The 18,739-nt window shown below is 44.8% G+C and overlaps 1 protein-coding gene across 1 annotated transcript in view; it reads left to right on the top strand.

Moving 5' to 3' along the window:
- Positions 1-6,687, top strand: part of SLC7A10 (solute carrier family 7 member 10) — a 61,552-nt gene extending 54,865 nt beyond the window's left edge. Inside the window, exons 9-11 of the mRNA XM_044270535.1 lie at positions 2,153-2,302; positions 5,560-5,737; positions 6,557-6,687. Coding sequence (XP_044126470.1) covers positions 2,153-2,302; positions 5,560-5,737; positions 6,557-6,687 — 459 coding nt within the window. The remainder of the gene's footprint in view (positions 1-2,152; positions 2,303-5,559; positions 5,738-6,556) is intronic.
- Positions 6,688-18,739: the final 12,052 nt, after the last annotated feature.

The following is an 18,739-nucleotide window of genomic DNA, read 5'->3' as shown; positions in this document are numbered from 1 at the left end:
ATCCACATGTTTACCCAGTTTCTTGGTTCAAAATGCACCAATTTTTCAGCAAGATGTGTGTCTTTTAATAAATTTGGCGCAAATGACTTTAGCAGTCTTCTTTACTCAAACTGATTTACCACACGCCATGGTAGGGGTATGGCTACATGACATTTGTTGTGCGACAATAAGCCGTCCGACAAAAGGATACAACTACATGTGTCGTGCAACATATTTATGTAATGATAGTCAATGGTGTCGCACTGCGACATGCTGCGACTGTGACGCGACTGCGACTGTCATGTAGCAGTTGCAGCATGTCAAAGTGCGACACCGTAGATTATCATTAGAAAAAATGTTTCTGCGACAAATAGTCAACAAATGTTGTTATGTAGCTCTAGCCTAAATGTCTTTGACTTATTGACAAGTGATTGAATCACAGACACAATTTTAATGTGTCTTCATCCCTAAAGATGTCTTGTGAAGGGTCTGTTAGTGGTCCTTGTGTCCGTTTTTTTCCTTCCATGTGTTATCTGTTTACCACGTTTGCCATGTCTCAGTAAACATCAGTGAGAAAAACACGGATCCCGTCCATGTCCTGTCATGGTTTTCACGGACCATAAGCTTCAATGCGTGTTTGGTCTGCAACATGGACCAAGGTAGCGCATGCTTCCATTGTTTTCCCACTGACTCACGTGATAAAGCACATTAAAATCAATTGATACGTGTGCTGTCCATAGAGAACACACACGTCTGCGAGTCACTGACATAAGAATAAGACCTTAGTGAACACGCCTATACCTAGAAAAAGCCTGTGAAAAAATAGTGGCCCACACTAATCAAGTTTTCAGGGTTTTTTTTGCATAAATTTCAACTTTTTGTTAAAATATGCCAAATTTGTGACTTTTCTCCTCACTCAACAAAAGTGATGAGAAGAGCAATATCCTGGAAGGTGTAGTTTAAATCAAATTGATTAAAGGGGTAACTATCATCTTAAAGGGGTTGTCAATTTACAGAGACTTATCCCCTATGTACAGAGGAGGGCAACCTGCGGCACTCCAGCTGTTGTGCAACTACAATTCCCAGCATGGTCCATTTATTTCTATGAGAGTTCTAAGAAGAGCAGGGCAAGTATGCCTGCTGGGAGTTGTAGTTTCACAACAGGTGGAGTGCCGCAGGTTGGCCTTTATAAAAAAATATTGAGCCATTCTGTCACAAAGGGTTAACTGTATGACTGGTACTTTCACTTTCACTTTGTGTCTGACATCTAATAACCCTTATCTCTAAACTACTGAGAGGTCATAAACACTTATTTAAGCCACATTCTTAAGCCTCATGCACACGTCCGTGGAACACGGATCGTGAGATACCGGCCTGGATTCCTGCTAGAGTGCAGGAGCGCACGGCGTCATTGGTTGCTATGACGCCGTGCCGCCGCTGCTGTACAGTAATACACTCGTATGATCTAAACGAGTGTATTACTGTACAGCAGCGGCGGCACGGCGTCATAGCAACCAATGACGTTGTGCGCTCCTGCACTCTAGCAGGAATCCAGGCCGGTATCTCACGGCCTGTGTTCCACGGACGTGTGCATGAGGCTTTATCAGTAAGATAAGGATTTAGCTATAATGAGTATTAATAAGGTCAGAGATAAGGAGCCCCTCAGCTCCCCAGATGACGGGAAAGACAGAAAGAAAATCCATAGGCAGCTAGTTAGAGCATCTCAGCTCTGTACACAAAAAAGGATTCCATATTGTTAATAAAAGTCAATTGAAAAATTATTTTTAGCTCAAAATAAGTACAATGCAACAGTAAAAAAAAAATTGCCCCCAAAGGTGTACATAGCCTTTAAGTAATTGGCAGGGGCCCCAGCAATATGTCTCTGTAATGGGATAACCCCAGACTTTTGACATGTCACTGTGACAAATCTTGATCGGAGGTGGTTCAGGGACAGAGACCCTCTCCGATTGCTAAAACGAAAGAGCAGGAGAGCTCTATGGATTTGTAGAATGTCTATAGAAAGTCTCTGAGGAGAACCGATTAAGAACCAGGGGCCCAGTGCTCCGCTAAAACCCGCATTCATTATACTGCATTTAAAATTCTGGAACATTTAGGACACGGCAGTTAGCCCCATGGGGATATTACTCATAATTCCTGATCTTTCTTTTCCCAGTGCGGAACGACAATTATCATCATGCTGGTTGGCGATACGTACACCCTGATAAACTACGTGTCTTTTATTAACTACCTCTGCTATGGAGTAACAATTATGGGGCTAATTGTTCTTCGCTTCAAGAAACCCAATATGTTCCGACCGATTAAGGTAAGAGCAGTGCAATGTGGTCCGCCACAAAAAAACTTAAAACACGCAGTATAAAAATGGGGCTTCGAACACTCGAACTAAGTCCTTATGACTTGAGAAATCATGCACACGAACTTCATTTCAATGAGTTTGCAAAAAAAAACTGAAGTTACTCCATGTGCATTCCATTTCTGTATGTTCGCTTGTCCGTTCCGCAAAAAAATAAACATGTCCTATAATTGTCCGCATTACAGACAAGTATGGGACTGTTCTATTATGGCCAAGCTGTTCTGTTCCGCAAAATGTGCACATCTGTATTTTTTGTGGATCCCTGTTTTGCGGACCGCAAACTACATACGGTAGTGTGCATGAGCCCTGATGCTGTTAGTTCATGTTATATGACCCGTGGCTAATAGTATGCTTGTGTGAAATTGACCTAAGATGTGTCCGCTGTGGTACTGAAGGTGGAAAATCCACAGTGTGTTACAACACCAGCAAAGTCGGTGAAAATTGACAAAATGTGGAAAAAAATTCACAGCATAAACTGACCGGCCATATATGTACATGGTATGTATTACGCACAGATTTTTGTGCAGGAAAATCCCCAGTGTAATATACTGTAGTACCAGCTAAGGTGATGAGAGTGGCGATGGTGGCGAGGATAGGAGTAGTAAGTAGTAGTCACGGTAGCAGCCTGCATTCTGGTGCTCCCTGGCCTATGCAGTGATGGGAGGGGTGCACTCTTTCTTCCCCTTGGGGTGGGGTGCCCATGGTATTGGTGAGTTTTGGGTTCCCTTGAGATACCTACAAAAAGGGCAGTGGCGTGACTGTGCAGGTAGGCCATTCAAGGCAATAATGAGACCGGTTTTGGGGGAACAAGTCCAATGTACTTTACTGAGGCCCTTTGGACAGATGACACACACAGGCACTTGTAAAAAGAAGTTCAGTCTTTCCAGGTACATCCACAGATTTCCCAAGGCTGTATATGGGGAGATAGTACCTATCTGAGTCTCTTCCCAGTTAATCCAAGCAAACTTCACAATTTAGGTGCAACGTCTTTCTCACAATAAATTCTTATTCTCAATATGGCACTAAATTGCCCAACTGTGGGGTGCAGTCTTTTAACAGATGCCCAGTCTGTCTCAATAGTATGGGAGGGTACCTGAAGCTTATCCCCAACCAAATGCAATGAAGTCCAAAGCCTAACATACATGCTTTACCTTTACTGATTTTGTTTTTTCATGCACTGTCCCTTTGGTTATGGCCCTCAACCTTCTGTAAAGTTCAAAGCTTCCTTCTCTCAGAGGCTGGATGATCACTTTTATAGCTGCTCTTGGCTTGCAGGGTTGAGGTATCCATTTTGGCTGTTTCTTTCAGACACCATGCTGCACACTTTTGCTGCTTACACCTTGGCTGCTCCAGCTACAGTTCCTAGCCCAAAAGGGGAGGGACCAGCCCACACCCAGCAACTGTCTCTAAAGGGCCAGGAAATTAACCCCCTACTGTCCGTACACATACTTTGGTATACAAAAATGCATAAAATACAATTTAAATACAATGGGAGAGTTCCCATGACCGTTATTTTTCCATTCTTCTGATCCGTCAGAAGAATGGAAAAAGAAATAAAATAAAAAACGATTCTGTGCATCAGTTATGCACATTTGGCATCCGTTTGAGCCATTTCCGTTAGAGATCGTTTAAAAAAAATTTTTTATTGAAAAAAAGGACTGCATGCAGTACTTTTTATCCATCTAAAAAAACGGATCTCTAATGGAAATGGATCAAATACATGATAAATGTTGTACTGACATGTCACTGCTGGAGCTGGAAGTACAAAGACCAGGGGGGAACTAGGGAAGCATCAGCAGGGGATTGATAAGGCATTACTTTTTTTTAGTTTTTTTTACACCATTGCAGGATGAGAAATGGTAGTCCTGCAGGACACCTACAGGGAAACAGGATTGTATTCATACAAATTTGCATGGTCTGTTTCGTCCATCTTTTGATATGCTGATATGCATGGTATGCTGCAGGCGATGTCGCCTGGCTGTCACTGGGAAATGAGAATATATTTTATTAATTTTTATACTTATTTATAGCTCTGACATATTATGCAGATCTGCTCCGACACTCAGTATTACAACAATGGAAATGCACTCATTCTGCAATTTCTTCTAACAGACATTTTTATTTTAAAGGGGAACGCCAATAAAAATACAGGCACCTAGTAAAGGCCTTTTTACATGCGCCAATGATCGGAATATTCCTAAGAATGAACGTTCCCTGAATGTTCCTAAGAATAATCGCTCTCCGCTCACTTCAGGGGTCCTGCTCTGGAGATAGATGTGTGTCCCAAAGGTGGGGCCCTCACCTATCTGACATTGGTGGCATATCCTATCAATATGCCGCCAATGTCTAAGATGAGACAACCCCACATGACAGTGTAATCTATACAGATTTTTGGGCAGAATTAGCTGCGTTTCCACACCAAATCCTCCCATAAATCCATGTGTGTTAGGCCTCATGTGGATTTTCACGGAAAACCCGTCCTGCTGAGCGCACTGGCACTGTATTATGCTGTGGATATTCCACGTGAACATCTGCACTTAATACAAACCATGCGCATATGTCCTGAGGGTTCCTATCACACATCAAGTCTGATCTGAGGTCCCGATATCAAGTCTGATCTGAGGTCCCGATATCAAGTCTGATCTGAGGTCCCGATATCAAGTCTGATCTGAGGTCCTGATCTGAGGATCTGACATGAAGTCGGATGAAAAATATTTTTCCTCCTCCAAAACCTGGGCTGCATCTTATCATCAGTTGCGTTTTATAAAGCGAAAAATACGGGTAGATTTAAAAAAAATGCCATAGACCCCAAAAAATGCCTCCTAATTAACAAAACACCATTGGCAAAAAAGAAAAATCACTTGTGTGTCCTGTGTTTCATAGCTAACATCTGGAGATGACATTTTTAGGGCACCTTCACACTCTGCAGTTTTTGTTGCAGAATTTTCAGACTGAAACTCAGTTCCATTCATTTGAATGGGGATGAAAAGCACATGGATTTTTTTCTGCAAGGCCCATTCAAGTGAATGGAACTGATTTTTAGTCGTGGAAAATTCTGCAGCCTGTGAAGGGGCCCTTACTACCAAAACAAAACAAAGACAAAACAGTTGCAAGAAAAGCCACTAAAACCACAAACGTAAACAACAACAATGTGTGAACCAACCCTATTTGCCAAGAAATGTAAGAAATCTTTTTCTGTTTTATTTCAGGTGAATCTGCTGATTCCAATCACCTATCTATGTTTTTGGGCGTTCCTACTCATATTCAGCTTCTATTCTGAACCAGTAGTGTGTGGCGTCGGACTCATAATTATTTTAACGGGTGTGCCAGTCTTTTTCCTGACGGTTTACTGGAAGAATAAACCAAAGTGTGTAGATAGATTTATTGGTAAGTCATTCATTGTACTGTTCTCTATCACATGTAGAAAAATATGCTCACACACGGGGGTTGAGGAATGGGTTTATGTCAAACATTTGGCAACAAACACCTAAATACAGTATGACCAGTTTCCACCTCAACCCTTGGTGGCCGCATTCGGTACCATGAGGCCCATAGCTCTTTTGCATTGCATGCAAATTTATGTTGTAGATTTAAAACAACCAACACGGGTCACTTTATGCTGCAGATTTTTTTCAAATCCACAGCATATCCATCCCGTGTGGACATACCCTAGTAATGAGGCTGCACACAAAGAGCAAACTTTTTGGTCCTCTTCTCCTACTTCCAACCTCCACCAACTGAGGCAAAGGACCCTCTATATTATGATTGGTGAAGGTCCCAGCAGTTGTATCCCGACGATCAAAAATGGATATGCCATAGATGGAAAAATGCTTTTGAGCCCAGGAGAAAGATAGACCACATATCAGGTTGGCCTATGGTTGTGAGAGCCTAAGAGGCTTCCCTTTAGAGGAAGTAGACAAGAGGAAAAGAGATTGGTGGTGGTCAGTAGATAGAGATGGGGGCATTTAAGACAGTCTTTATGAACTGGACAGGGGGAGTGTGTGGCACAAGAGCATAACAAGTAGGGTATTTGTAGCTATGAGGCTCATATATGAACACCTCTAACTTCTAGAATCGCTTCTATGTTGACCAGCTCATGACCTCTCTTGAAGAAAGGGCTCCATTTTTAATTCCTTGGGCAGGCAGAACCACCACATTAGTTTTTGTTTTACCTCCACAATAACACAACTTACCCTTTCCTTTCAGAAAAGATGACATACTGTGGCCAGAAAGTTTGCTACGTTGTGTACCCTCAACCAGACCTTCCAGAGGAAGACATGGTCCACTGCAACGATGCCCTGATGTCCGACAACGAAAAGTCCCTCAAAATGCAATGAGCTGTTTTCCAAGTCCAAGCTTTCCTGCATTTTGTTTACAAGCAAATATGTGGAGAAAATGTACTTGAAAATCTAGCAATATAGAGAAATTTGGAATGGAAGGCGTGAGGAAGGGCGAGTCATTGCAGCAAATGCAACATCACAGTGACCTACGGCTCTGACAGGCGGCTAAGGCAAGGAACTGGAATCTTTTTGATAAATGTTCATTAATCCCTTCCTAGTCTGGGGCAAAACCACAAGAGACCACCACTGGCACTGCTCTCCTCCGGTCAAAATGAGTCACTGTATATTCTAACTGAGAGAACTTTTTGGCCTTCCATCTTGTAAAAATTGAACTGGTCTTTTTTTCCTCAATTAAAGCATAATTTTCAACCACCTGCGGCATACCGTGTGCAGCTCATTGTAGTTGACAGCTTCTTCATGACTCCACTTGGCACAAAGATGGTTTTCTAGATAAAGATCATGTGAAGATGAAATGTTGTACCTTGCCAATGTTTGATGATCACACACTGAGTGTAGAAAGCAACACGGTGGGGGAGATTTACTAATCGAAATGCTCCAGAAATCTGGCGTACATGCTTTGAATCACATTTATAAAGTGTTTTTGACACTTTTTTAGTTTTGGCTCATCGAACAAGGTCTTAGGCTTTTTGGAAAATTTATCATCAACCATCAGCCACTGTGAAAAATCTGGCGCATCTTTAGACTGTCTAGCTTAGAAATAGTTATCCCATGATCAGGGTAAAAAATGAACATCAGAAATCTTATAGTACATGGCAACCTCTTTCTAACAAAGCTAGAACTAACCCTGTACCTCCCATAGAACCAGAGATCTCCCCAATCATTGCTTCAATGGTTAGATTTATTTCAAGACGGCAGATCAGAGGGCATGTCCTTTCTCAGTGTCCTGCCTGCTGGAGCTGGCGGCAGTTGAAGGATGGATCTGAGCATGTGCGTCCACCTCAGTGAAGTGGACAGAGAGATTAGAAAAAAGGAAAAAACAGCAGGTGGTGCTATATACAGATAGATTTCATTGAATATCTGAATGGCTGCACAACATTTTTGAATTATGTACAATTACAAAAGTATTCAGATCCAGGTGCTGGTTGTAAAACCGTAAAATATTTTTTGTAGGACAACCCCTTTAAGTTTACACGGTCTAAACCCTATTATTTTATACGGTATGAATGCCATGTAATACCTTTTTTCTAGTCTTCAATTCATTCTTTCATCCCATTATAGGTTGATCGTTGTGAAGAGGTTACAGTTACCGCTGCAATCCACCGGTGGCCGCATTTGCACACGGCAGGAAACAGCTCCAGCCTCTCTGGTGGCTGGGATTGTGGGAGTGCGCATAGTCATGCATGCACAGTAGCTCACAACTAGTATCTCCGCTTGCAGTTTGTGTAGAGCAGCTCCAGGGCATGCACAGTAGCCTTGGAGCTATTCCACACAGCAAGGGCAGAATTCTACCAGCTGAGGGACAGAAGTAATACAAGTCTAGGGCTTGCTCAATAGCCCTGGAACTGTAATGTACATCGTCGTGCCAGCTGCCATCTTATGTAGTGTTTGGTGCAAACTTTGAGTTTAGTGACTTAGGCAGGGGAAGGGTGGATCAGGGAGTGGGTGGTCACGCAATAAGCGCTATTTCAACTTTGAGGCATGACATGCATAGGACAATCAAGGCTGTTCATCAGGTACAAAGGTAGGAGAGGATGGCAGAACTAGCGATAGATCGTGGCAATCACCATTACCATAGTTAGGTGGTTGTCGGGACCGGGAAAACGTCATCAGCGCCGAAGCTGCTAATGAAAATTTTTCACAAGCAGCCTCGGGAGCGCATGTGCAAAGGCAAGAGGCAGGATTACATCATTCTGGCGTTGATGATCGTTATTGGGTCCTCAATTAGAGAATGGGTTATCCCCTTTTCTAAATCCTTCTCTAGTGTGAATGTATGTAAATAAGGAAACTTATCCTAATCGTAATTCTAAATGCAAATTTAGGGAGTGATGTATGAAATTCACTGTGCCAGAAAAGTGGAGAGTTTTTGCCTTTTTTTGTCAGTGGACAAATTTTTAGTGTGTTTGCAACATGCCAGGCAGTTTACATATACTAAAGGGTGGATAGATATTTTTTTGGGTGGGGCTGCATTTTTAGCCAGATTTATTATTGTGACTTATTGCAAAAAGTTACATAAAATTTGCAAGGGAGCTCCAGTTTTTTGTGGCAGTTTTTCATGCAGTCTTTTCAGCAGATTCAGTAGGAAGGGGAAATATATAGGAAGCACTTACACCTCTACTTCCTGCTGGATCCACTTGTGGCATTGGCCAGAAAAAACTGCATCAAAAACTGCATCATTTTTTGTGTATATTCTTTTTTATCTTCTATTCCTCCTGATATACAGTCGTGGCCAAAAGTTTTGAGAATGACACAAATATTAGTTTTCACAAAGTTTGCTGCTAAACTGCTTTTAGATCTTTGTTTCAGTTGTTTCTGTGATGTAGTGAAATATAATTGCACGCACTTCATACATTTCAAAGGCTTTTATCGACAATTACATGACATTTATGCAAAGAGTCAGTATTTGCAGTGTTGGCCCTTCTTTTTCAGGACCTCTGCAATTCGACTGGGCATGCTTTCAATCAACTTCTGGGCCAATTCCTGACTGATAGCAACCCATTCTTTCATATTTCACTTCTTGGAGTTTGTCAGAATTAGTGGGTTTTTGTTTGTCCACCCGCCTCTTGAGGATTGACCACAAGTTCTCAATGGGATTAAGATTTGGGGAGTTTCCAGGCCATGGATACAAAATGTCAACGTTTTGGTCCCCGAGCCACTTAGTGATCACTTTTGCCTTATGGCACGGTGCTCCATCGTGCTGGAAAATGCATTGTTCTTCACCAAACTGTTGTTGGATTGTTGGAAGAAGTTGCTGTTGGAGGGTGTTTTGGTGCCATTCTTTATTCATGGCTGTGTTTTTGGGCAAAATTGTGAGTGAGCCCACTCCCTTGGATGAGAAGCAACCCCACACATGAATGGTCTCAGGATGCTTTACTGTTGGCATGACACAGGACTGATGGTAGCGCTCACCTTTTCTTCTCCAGGACAAGCCTTTTTCCTGATGCCCCAAACAATCGGAAAGAGGCTTCATCAGGAGAATATGACTTTGCCCCAGTCCTCAGCAGTCCATTCACCATATTTTCTGCAGAAGATCAATCTGTCCCTGATGTTTTTTTTAGGAGAGAAGTGGCTTCTTTGCTGCCCTTCTTGACACCAGGCCATCTTCCAAAAGTCTTCGCCTCACTGTGCGTGCAGATGTGCTTACACCTGCCTGCTGCCATTCCTGAGCAAGCTCTGCACTGGTGGCACTCCGATCCCGCAGCTGAATCCTCTTTAGGAGACGATCCTGGCGCTTGCTGGACCTTCTTGGACGCCCTGAAGCCTTCTTAACAAGAATTGAACCTCTTTCCTTGAAGTTCTTGATTATCCTAGAAATTGTTGATTGAGGTGCAATCTTAGTAGCCACAATATCCTTGCCTGTGAAGCCATTTTTATGCAACGCAATGATGGCTGCACGTGTTTCTTTGCAGGTCACCATGGTTAACAATGGAAGAACAATGATTTCAAGCATCACCCTCCTTTTAACAGGTCAAGTCTGCCATTTTAACCCAATCAGCCTGACATAATGATCTCCAGCCTTGTGCTCGTCAACATTCTCACCTGAGTTAACAAGACTATTACTGAAATGATCTCAGCAGGTCCTTTAATGACAGCAATAAAATGCAGTGGAAAGGTTTTTTGGGGATTAAGTTAATTTTCATGGCAAAGAAGGACTATGCAATTCATCTGATCACTCTTCATAACATTCTGGAGTATATGCAAATTGCTATTATAAAAACTTAAGCAGCAACTTTTCCAATTTCCAATATTTATGTAATTCTAAAAACTTTTGGCCACGACTGTAGACACTAGGAATAATAAGAAAGTATGAGGTAGGACAAAATATTTTATTTTCTTAAAATAAAATTGGTCTACATGGTCATAGAAACACGTTACATGAATCACATGTAAACAGTAATGACGTTAATATTCTGTGGGTCATTTATGAAAAAAAATCCAATGCAAAAAATGTAGGGGGGGGGTAGTTTAGAAAATGATTAAGAAATGTAAATATTGGTGTCACCTATAACAAATATATGAGACGTAATGACACCTGATGGGTTGTACTATGCCTTAAGCACCTTATAGAGGACCTGTCATGTCCTCCGACAACAGCAGTCCCATTTACCTGGTTGTAGCCGCTGCTCCACAGTTTCAGTTTTTTGTTTCCTACTTTGGGGTGATTTATTAAGGGACTAGTGACTATTTTAGTCCTTTTCTAAACCGTCCGTGTGACAATAGCTAGTCGCACGGGGGTTTTACACCTTGTATGGCAGTTGGACAGGGGTATGTCGGCGTCGGGACACCAGCTCCGGCAAATTTACTAACATTTACACCTGGAAACAGGCGAAAACGTTTTTCTCTCCAGACGCATGGGCTGCTTTATCATAATCACACCTCATCATAAATTAGCTGAATCTTACAACAGCGCAAGGGTAACTCTAAAACTGGCATAAAAAGTCAGTCTTAGTAAATCACCCCCTTGTTTCCGGGCAATCGCTGCTGGGAGATTCAGTTCCCAACATGCTATTGAGGACAATAAAAAAAAAAGAAAGGCCACTTTGGAATCTGCATGGGACAATAACTAATCTTCTACTCTCACATTATATATATTTACGCCCTTGTTGTTTTCTTAAAATCAGAATCTAGATTTTTTTTTTAACAAAAGTCTCTAGGGTCGGAACCAGGGCCCTTGGGAAAAAATATACTTACCAACACTGTAGGTGGTTGATTCGAGGTATGCAAGCCAAACCCACTGGGATCGCCCACTTTTGGATGGATATATAAGCCCCAACTATTTTGGCTCAGGACAGGCCAAGTAAACATTAGGGAAAGTCCCTGCAAATTCAGGACTGTTAGGAACTATGCAAAAATAGTATGTGGATCCCTTGCAGTGTAATAGTGAGGGGCTCACCATGGTACATTTTGTCCCTTAGGCCTCATGTACACGACCATATTTTTGGCGGATAGGATGAGGACCCATTCTGCGGCTGTGCAAAAAAAGATAGAACATGTCCTATTCTTGTCCGTATTGCAGACAAGAATAGGCATTTCTACAATAGTGCGGGACATACAGAACGGGAACATATTTGCAGACCGCAAAACGGATACGGTGTGCATGAGGCCTTAATATGCCTCTCTAGTCACTCATTCATCTAATGAATTACAATCTATCCTTCCTTCATTTTGATCCAAGGGAACCTTGGTGCACGTTCTTTGAGAGTGGTATGGGCCCCATGCCTATAGGGCCCCAGTACAGCTGCACAGGCCGCACCAATGGTATGTTCACCTTGGGACTGTATATTTTTTTTTAGTACTATTAGTGATATCTAACATGTACTGTTAGTGATATCTACAGTCTTGCTTTGACAGATGACCCTCCTGTTTAGCAAGATGCTCAAAGCCTCATTTACAGGTTTATGAGCTGTATTTGAAGATGAAAAAACACTCATTGGGCAGCTGGTTATAAAAGAATTGATTGTAGACATTTGATGCGTTATTAGGGGTTTCTGAGTTTACAAAAAATATATTTTTCTGCAGAAACTGCGCTACTCTGGTATTGCAGCCACATTCTAGTTCATGCTACATTAAATGCATCAGTGAATGAGGCTAAGCTGCAATACCAGACACAACCCGAAAAAATAAAATTATATGGCTCCTTTCATTCAAAAATGGCCCCACACCTGTCCACAGGTTCTGTGTGGTATAGCAGCAGCCCCACCCCATTGACTTATATGAAGTTGAGGTGCAATACCAGATACAACCCATGGCACAGGTGGCGCTGTTTTTAGAAGAAATGCAGCCAACCTTTTCTAATCCTGGAAAACTCACTCCTTTTCTCTCTTGCAACGCCTTTAAAGGGGTTTTCTGAGTGTTTTATACTGAAGACCTATGCACAGGGACCGTGACATCACAATTACCAGTCACTTGGCCTAGGCGCAGTTCCGTCCTATTCAAGTGAATGGGGCTGAGCAGCAATACCAAGCACAGCCGCTATCCAACGGAAGTTGCTGTGCTTGGTAAGCCACAAGGAGCACGGTGAGCGCTGCGGCCTCTTCAAACAGCTGATCAGTGGGTGCACCAGGTGTCGGACCCAGGGGTGCACCTAGCCTTTCTGCTGCCTGAGGCGAAAACTAAAACGCCAGACTCAGGCAGCATAATAATGATGACGCTGGCCTCTGATAGGCTACAGGAACTTGGACTAAAGCCTATTAGAGGAAACGATGGGGCAGGGAGACATCACTGCCGTCGCAGCATTCAACTGTATTGATGTCCTGAGTACAGAAATGCAGTTAAATATGTAAAGATGAGCGTTTCCATAATGAAAGCGCTCATTGCCCATGGCTCTTCTGCTGCCTCCCTCTTGCTCCTACCTGGTGCTGCCTGAGGCGATCACCTCACCCAGCCTCATTGGTGGTGCACCCCTGGCCGGACCCCCACCAATCACATACTGATAACCTATAGGTTATGAGCAGTGATGGTTAGTTTGCAGTGTTCGCCAGCGAACACATGCGGGCTGCCATCTTTAGTAAGGTAGATTCACCCATCCGGTGATGCACAGGTAAGCCCTTACCTGTGCCCATGCCGGGAGCCGGTCTGAAATCAAATGCAGTCACCAGAAGCAGGCAGTTCCGAGAACAGCCGCCCGGGGCCTTCATAGGGCTGTTCTCAGAACTACCTGCTCCCGGTGACTGCATTTCATTTCAGACCGGCTCCTGGCACAGGCACAGGTAAGGGCTTACCTGTGCATCGCCGGACGGGTGAGTCTACCTTATTACAGATGGCATCCCGCATATGATGACCATCACTGGTTATCAGTATAAAACACTTGGAAAATCCTGGCTGCAAGCTGCCCTTTAGTGACCGTCTAAAAAAACGCAACGGAGGCCGAACGCAGCCAAATTGATGCATTGTGAACGGATCCTTATCCATTCAGAATGCATTGGGGCTTAACTGATCCGTTTTGGGCCGCTTGTGAGAGCCCTGAAACGCATCTCACAAGTGGACCCAGAAACACCAGTGTGAAAGTAGCCCAAGATGGGTGAAGGTCTAATCTCTGGAATCCCATTGAATGAAGCATAGATTTAAAGCTGCGTCCCCTGGTATGATTTTCCTAGTACTCGGCCACCCAACATACACACAGAGGAATTGGGATTTTTAAGTGTTATGTCCCTTTAAAAAAAACTACAGCTTTTAGGCAGCGTACAGGATTGTAATATCCTAATGCCCTGCAATCCACATATACTGAGTGTAATTAAGTTAGACAAATTGAATGAAGTCAAAGACCTCATGTCAGGAATTAATTACATCCTGCAACATATAGGAGGACCGGAACGTACACGATGGAGTCTACATAATGACTAACATATGTTGCGACGTATGGCGGAACTTTTCAAGTCCTTCCGTTTATCTTAAAGTGCCTTGTATGTGAATTAGAGCAGCATAGATACCAGTGAAACATCACCTTTCAGCCTCTACAGAAAGAAGTATATTCTATGATCTGTACATATAACATGAACATACTACATGTAATTCATTACCCTAGGGCTGTGATGGCTAACCTCCAGAACTCCAGCTATGGTAAAACTACAACTCCCAAGATGCACACTTGCTTGGCTGTTCTCAGAACTCCACAGAAAGGAATGGAGCATGCTGGGAATCGTAGTTTAGCTGGAGTGCCGGAGGTTAGCCATCACTGCCCTAGGGGAAGGGTGCACCAGGATGGGTGACATCAGAGGCAGAGGTGGCAAACCATGTCTATGGAAGCCTCAGCACGTTCATGTCCTTTAAAGGGGTAGTGGCAGGTAGTGGTTATCCCTAGTGTTGATCGAGCACCAAAGTGCTCGGGTGCTCTGGCCGAACACATCGGGACGCTCGGGTGCTCGGTAAAGTATAATGGAAGTCAATGGGAGAACCCGAGCATTAAACCAGGCACCCCCTGCTCTGAAGAGGGGAGGGTGCCTGGTTCATAGGAAAAAGGTCAGAAATGTATGGAAATACCACCAAAATGGTTCGGGAACAGCATGGGGAGGATGTCTGAAAGAGGAGAAGGAGGATGAGAAAAGGAAGATTCAACCATACACCCTTGTTTGTGGTGGAAGGGGTGCATGGGAATACAGTGTATTCAGTACATTATAAACAACACATTTAATGAGCCTTTATGTTCAGCCGCTTACCTCTGGTGGAGTTGAGAAGTCCTGAGCAGAACCCGAGGGAAGGTGGGATCCTGCCCAAAAAAACAACAAAGAGAAACAGAACAATCTGGCAAATAGACTCACGTGTAGCAAGTCTGTCAGATCTTCTCAGGCCTCTCACAGGGCAGGGCGTGACAACGTGTCCAGATTGGACACCCAGTAGTTGTAAGGCACTGAGGGATCATTGAGGACGCTGACACGGTCTGCTATGTACTACTTCACCATCTTCCAAAATTTCTCCCTTCTTGTGACGCTAGTGTCACGACTGTGACTGATCCAGACAGGTCTGGGAGGAGAAGGTCGCAGCGACTTGCTACTCGCGATAGCTTGTGAGTTTGCTCCGTGGTTCAGGGTATGTCATCCGGGTTTTGCCTTGTGAACCTTTTTGTCCTGACTGGGAGTTTGTAGGCATCCTTCTCAGGTGAGTCCTGTCTGCCACTCCCAGCTACTATATTAGTTTCAGTTTCACTTGCAGTCATTGCCAGATATAGTCCTTACTTCCAGTGCTATTCTGACCTTTGAAGGAGATCGTTTGACGGTATTGCTGTGGAGCTCTTGTCTGGCGTGGACTGTCGTTATTGGGATCACCTTCTCTGCTCGTGACTGGATAAGTCTACCTCTGCTGTAGATTGTTTGTTTGTTGCTGTCTTCCCCTGTTGTCCTCCTAGACATGAGTGATGGTGACTAGTGCTCCCATCTGCCTTTCCCCAGTCTAGTCTTGTTAGGGTGACTGAGGGTTTAGGCATCCTGCTCGCCGCACGGGTTCACACAGGGTATCAGGGCAGACAGGTGCCAGCTTAGGGTTAGTCAGGGGTGGCCGTTCTATTTCCCATCCATAGATAAGGGTCCCCCTTCCCCTCCGTCTGGTGCGACACGACTGCTGCTGGGATAGCGGTCGTGACAGCTAGGCCGTGCATCAGGGTGAGGGTGCTGGCGGGGTGTCATGAAACTGTCCCAGGCTTTGGAGAGTGTTTCCCTGCCTCTGTTAGAACTGCTGTGTGTTCCCCTGGTCTCCCCTCCTCGGTTGGCCAAGGAAGTACGGACTCTGCCGCCAGCGTTGTCAGATGGTAATTTTTGAAGCAATTTTTCAACAAGGATCTTCTGGTATTTCACCATTTTGCTAGTCCTCTCTACCAGAGGAATGAGAAGTTCTCTTTGTAGTGGGGGTCGAGAAGGGTGAACAACCAGTAATCCTTTTTTTCTAAAATGCGTATAACGCGCAGGTCACGGGAATGGCAGCCTAACATGAAGTCAGCCATGTGTGCCAGAGTACCAACAGGCAAGACTTCGCTGTCGTCATCAGGAGGATCACTCTCAATCTCCTCATCCTCTTCTGCCCACCCACACAGAACAGATGGACTTAAACCTCCATGGGTACTACGCAGGCGCAGGCTCACGTCGCACAACAGCCGGTGAGCTGGCAATTTCAAGTGCTGCTGTAGCGTTGACAGACCAGCTGAAGCTGTCGATGACTTTCGGAAATGTGTACACACGCGGCGCACCTTTACCAGTAGCTCAGGCAAATTGGGGTAGGTTTTGAGAAACCGCTGAACCACAAGGTTGAACACGTGGGCTAGGCATGGGATGTGTCTGAGCTTGCCGAGCTCCAAGGCCGCCACCAAGTTACGGCCATTATCAGACACAACCATGCCGGGTTGTAGGTTGAATGGCAAGAGACACAGCTTAGTCTGGTCTCTTATCCGCTGCCACAGCTCTGCAGCGGTGTGCTGCTTGTCCCCTAAGCATATCAGCTTCAGCACGGCCTGTTGCCGCTTCCCCACTGCAGTGCTACACTGCTTCCAGCTACCGACTGATGACTGACGGTTAATTCAGAGGCGGAAGTGGAGGAGGAGGCGGAGGAGGAGAAGTGGGTTTGGAGCCACTAGCGTAGGTGCTGGCGAAGACCCTGATCGACGTAGGGCCTGCAATCTTTGGCGTCGGTAGCACCTTTGCCATCCCAGGGTACGACTCGCTCACGGCCTCCACAACATTCACCCAGTGTGCCGTCAGGGTTAAGTGGACCTTCCCAGTAACTGCGTTGGTCAGAGCACGTGTGATGTTACGGGACACATGTTGGTGTAAGGCAGGCACGGCACACCTTGAAAAATAGTGGCGGCTGGGGACTGCGTAATGCGGCACGGCCACCGACATCAGGCTGCAGAAGGCCTCAGTGTCCACAAGCCTAAATGGCAACATTTCCAGGGCCAGTAATTTGTTAAGCTGCGTTTTTAGTGCTATGGCCTGTGGGCGGGTGGCTGGGTATTTGCGCTTGCGTTTAAAGGCTTGGGGTAAGGACATTTGGATGCTGCGCTGGGACACGAAAATGTATGTGGCCGCCGATTGTGCTTGCAAAGGTCCAGGTGCAGGGCGGGAGGCATCCGGGCCTGCGCCTTTGACAGGGGATTGGCCAGCACGTAACACAGGAGAAGAGGAGGCAGTGGTGTGACCCGCAGACACAGATTGTGGACCCAGGTGTTCGTCCCACTTATTATGGTGCTTGGATGCCATGTGGCGGATCATGCTGGTAGCGGTGAGGTTGCTAGTGTCCCCCCCAGCTCATTTTTGTACGGCACAGGTTGCAAACTACTATATTTTTGTCATCCGCACTTTCCTCAAAAAAGCGCCATACTGCGGAACACCTACCCCTTGGCAAGGGAGATTTCCACAAAGGGGTGCTCCGGGGAACAGTGGCGGGCCTGTTTGGTGTGGCCCGCCTTCTCTCTTTTGCCATCCTACGGCTTCTAGCCTGTTGCTGTGCAGCAGATCCCTCCCCCTCTGTACTGCTGTCCTCGCTTGGCTTTCCACCTTCCCAGGTTGGGTCAGTGACTTCATCGTCCACCACCTCCTCTTCCACTTACTCACTCTGCTCATCCTCCTGACTTGTTAACCTAACCACTACCTCAGTGATTGACAAATGTGTCTCATCCTCTTCATCAACCTCTTGAGACAGTAATTGCCGTTGAGTTATTGTCAACTGTGTCTCATCATCATCCACCTCTTGAAACAGTAATTGTCGTTCCCCACCATCATCTTCTTGTGATTGTGGATGCTCAAGAGTTTGGGAATCAGGGCACAAGATCTGTCCCTCTTCAAGCGTGCTTGGCGAGAGGGCCAAATCAAGGAATGGTGCTGAAAAGAGCTCCTCGGAATATCCGAGTGTGGGATCACTTGTTTGTCCAGACTCTCCATGGTGGGAGGAAGGAAGATCAGGGTGAGGATTAGGTTGAGCAGACTTCTGGCTACTTAGACTGGACTTGGTGGAAGACAGGGTGGTGATTAACTGCCTGGAAGCATTATCTGCTAAAATCCAACTGACCACCTTGTCGCACTGGTCTGACTTCAAGTGAGCCGCCCTGCAAACTGGGACATGAAGCTAGATATCATGGATGATTGTTTTTTTTTTTTACTATGGCAGCATGCACAGTTTCACCTCGCCCAGGGCCACGGCCTCTGCGTGCATCATCTGCATCACGGCCACTGTCACATCCCTTACTGCTCGCCTTCTTCATATTAAATGCTATATATGATTGAAAGTCTGTCACACTTACAGTAGTGTAGGATTTGGAAGTGTATGTGCAAACAATTTTTTCCTTGCTGGTCGGAGGGTGAGCCATCTCAACAGTTTTTTTTTTCACTTTTTTTCACCGTTTTTTATTTTATTTAAAAAGGTATTTGGGATGTGGAAACATCACACAGGA

The sequence above is a fragment of the Bufo gargarizans genome, chromosome 10 (genome assembly GCF_014858855.1).
Source record: "Bufo gargarizans isolate SCDJY-AF-19 chromosome 10, ASM1485885v1, whole genome shotgun sequence".
NCBI classification, from domain to species: Eukaryota; Metazoa; Chordata; class Amphibia; order Anura; family Bufonidae; genus Bufo; species Bufo gargarizans.
This window is presented reverse-complemented; position numbering and strand designations above follow the sequence as displayed.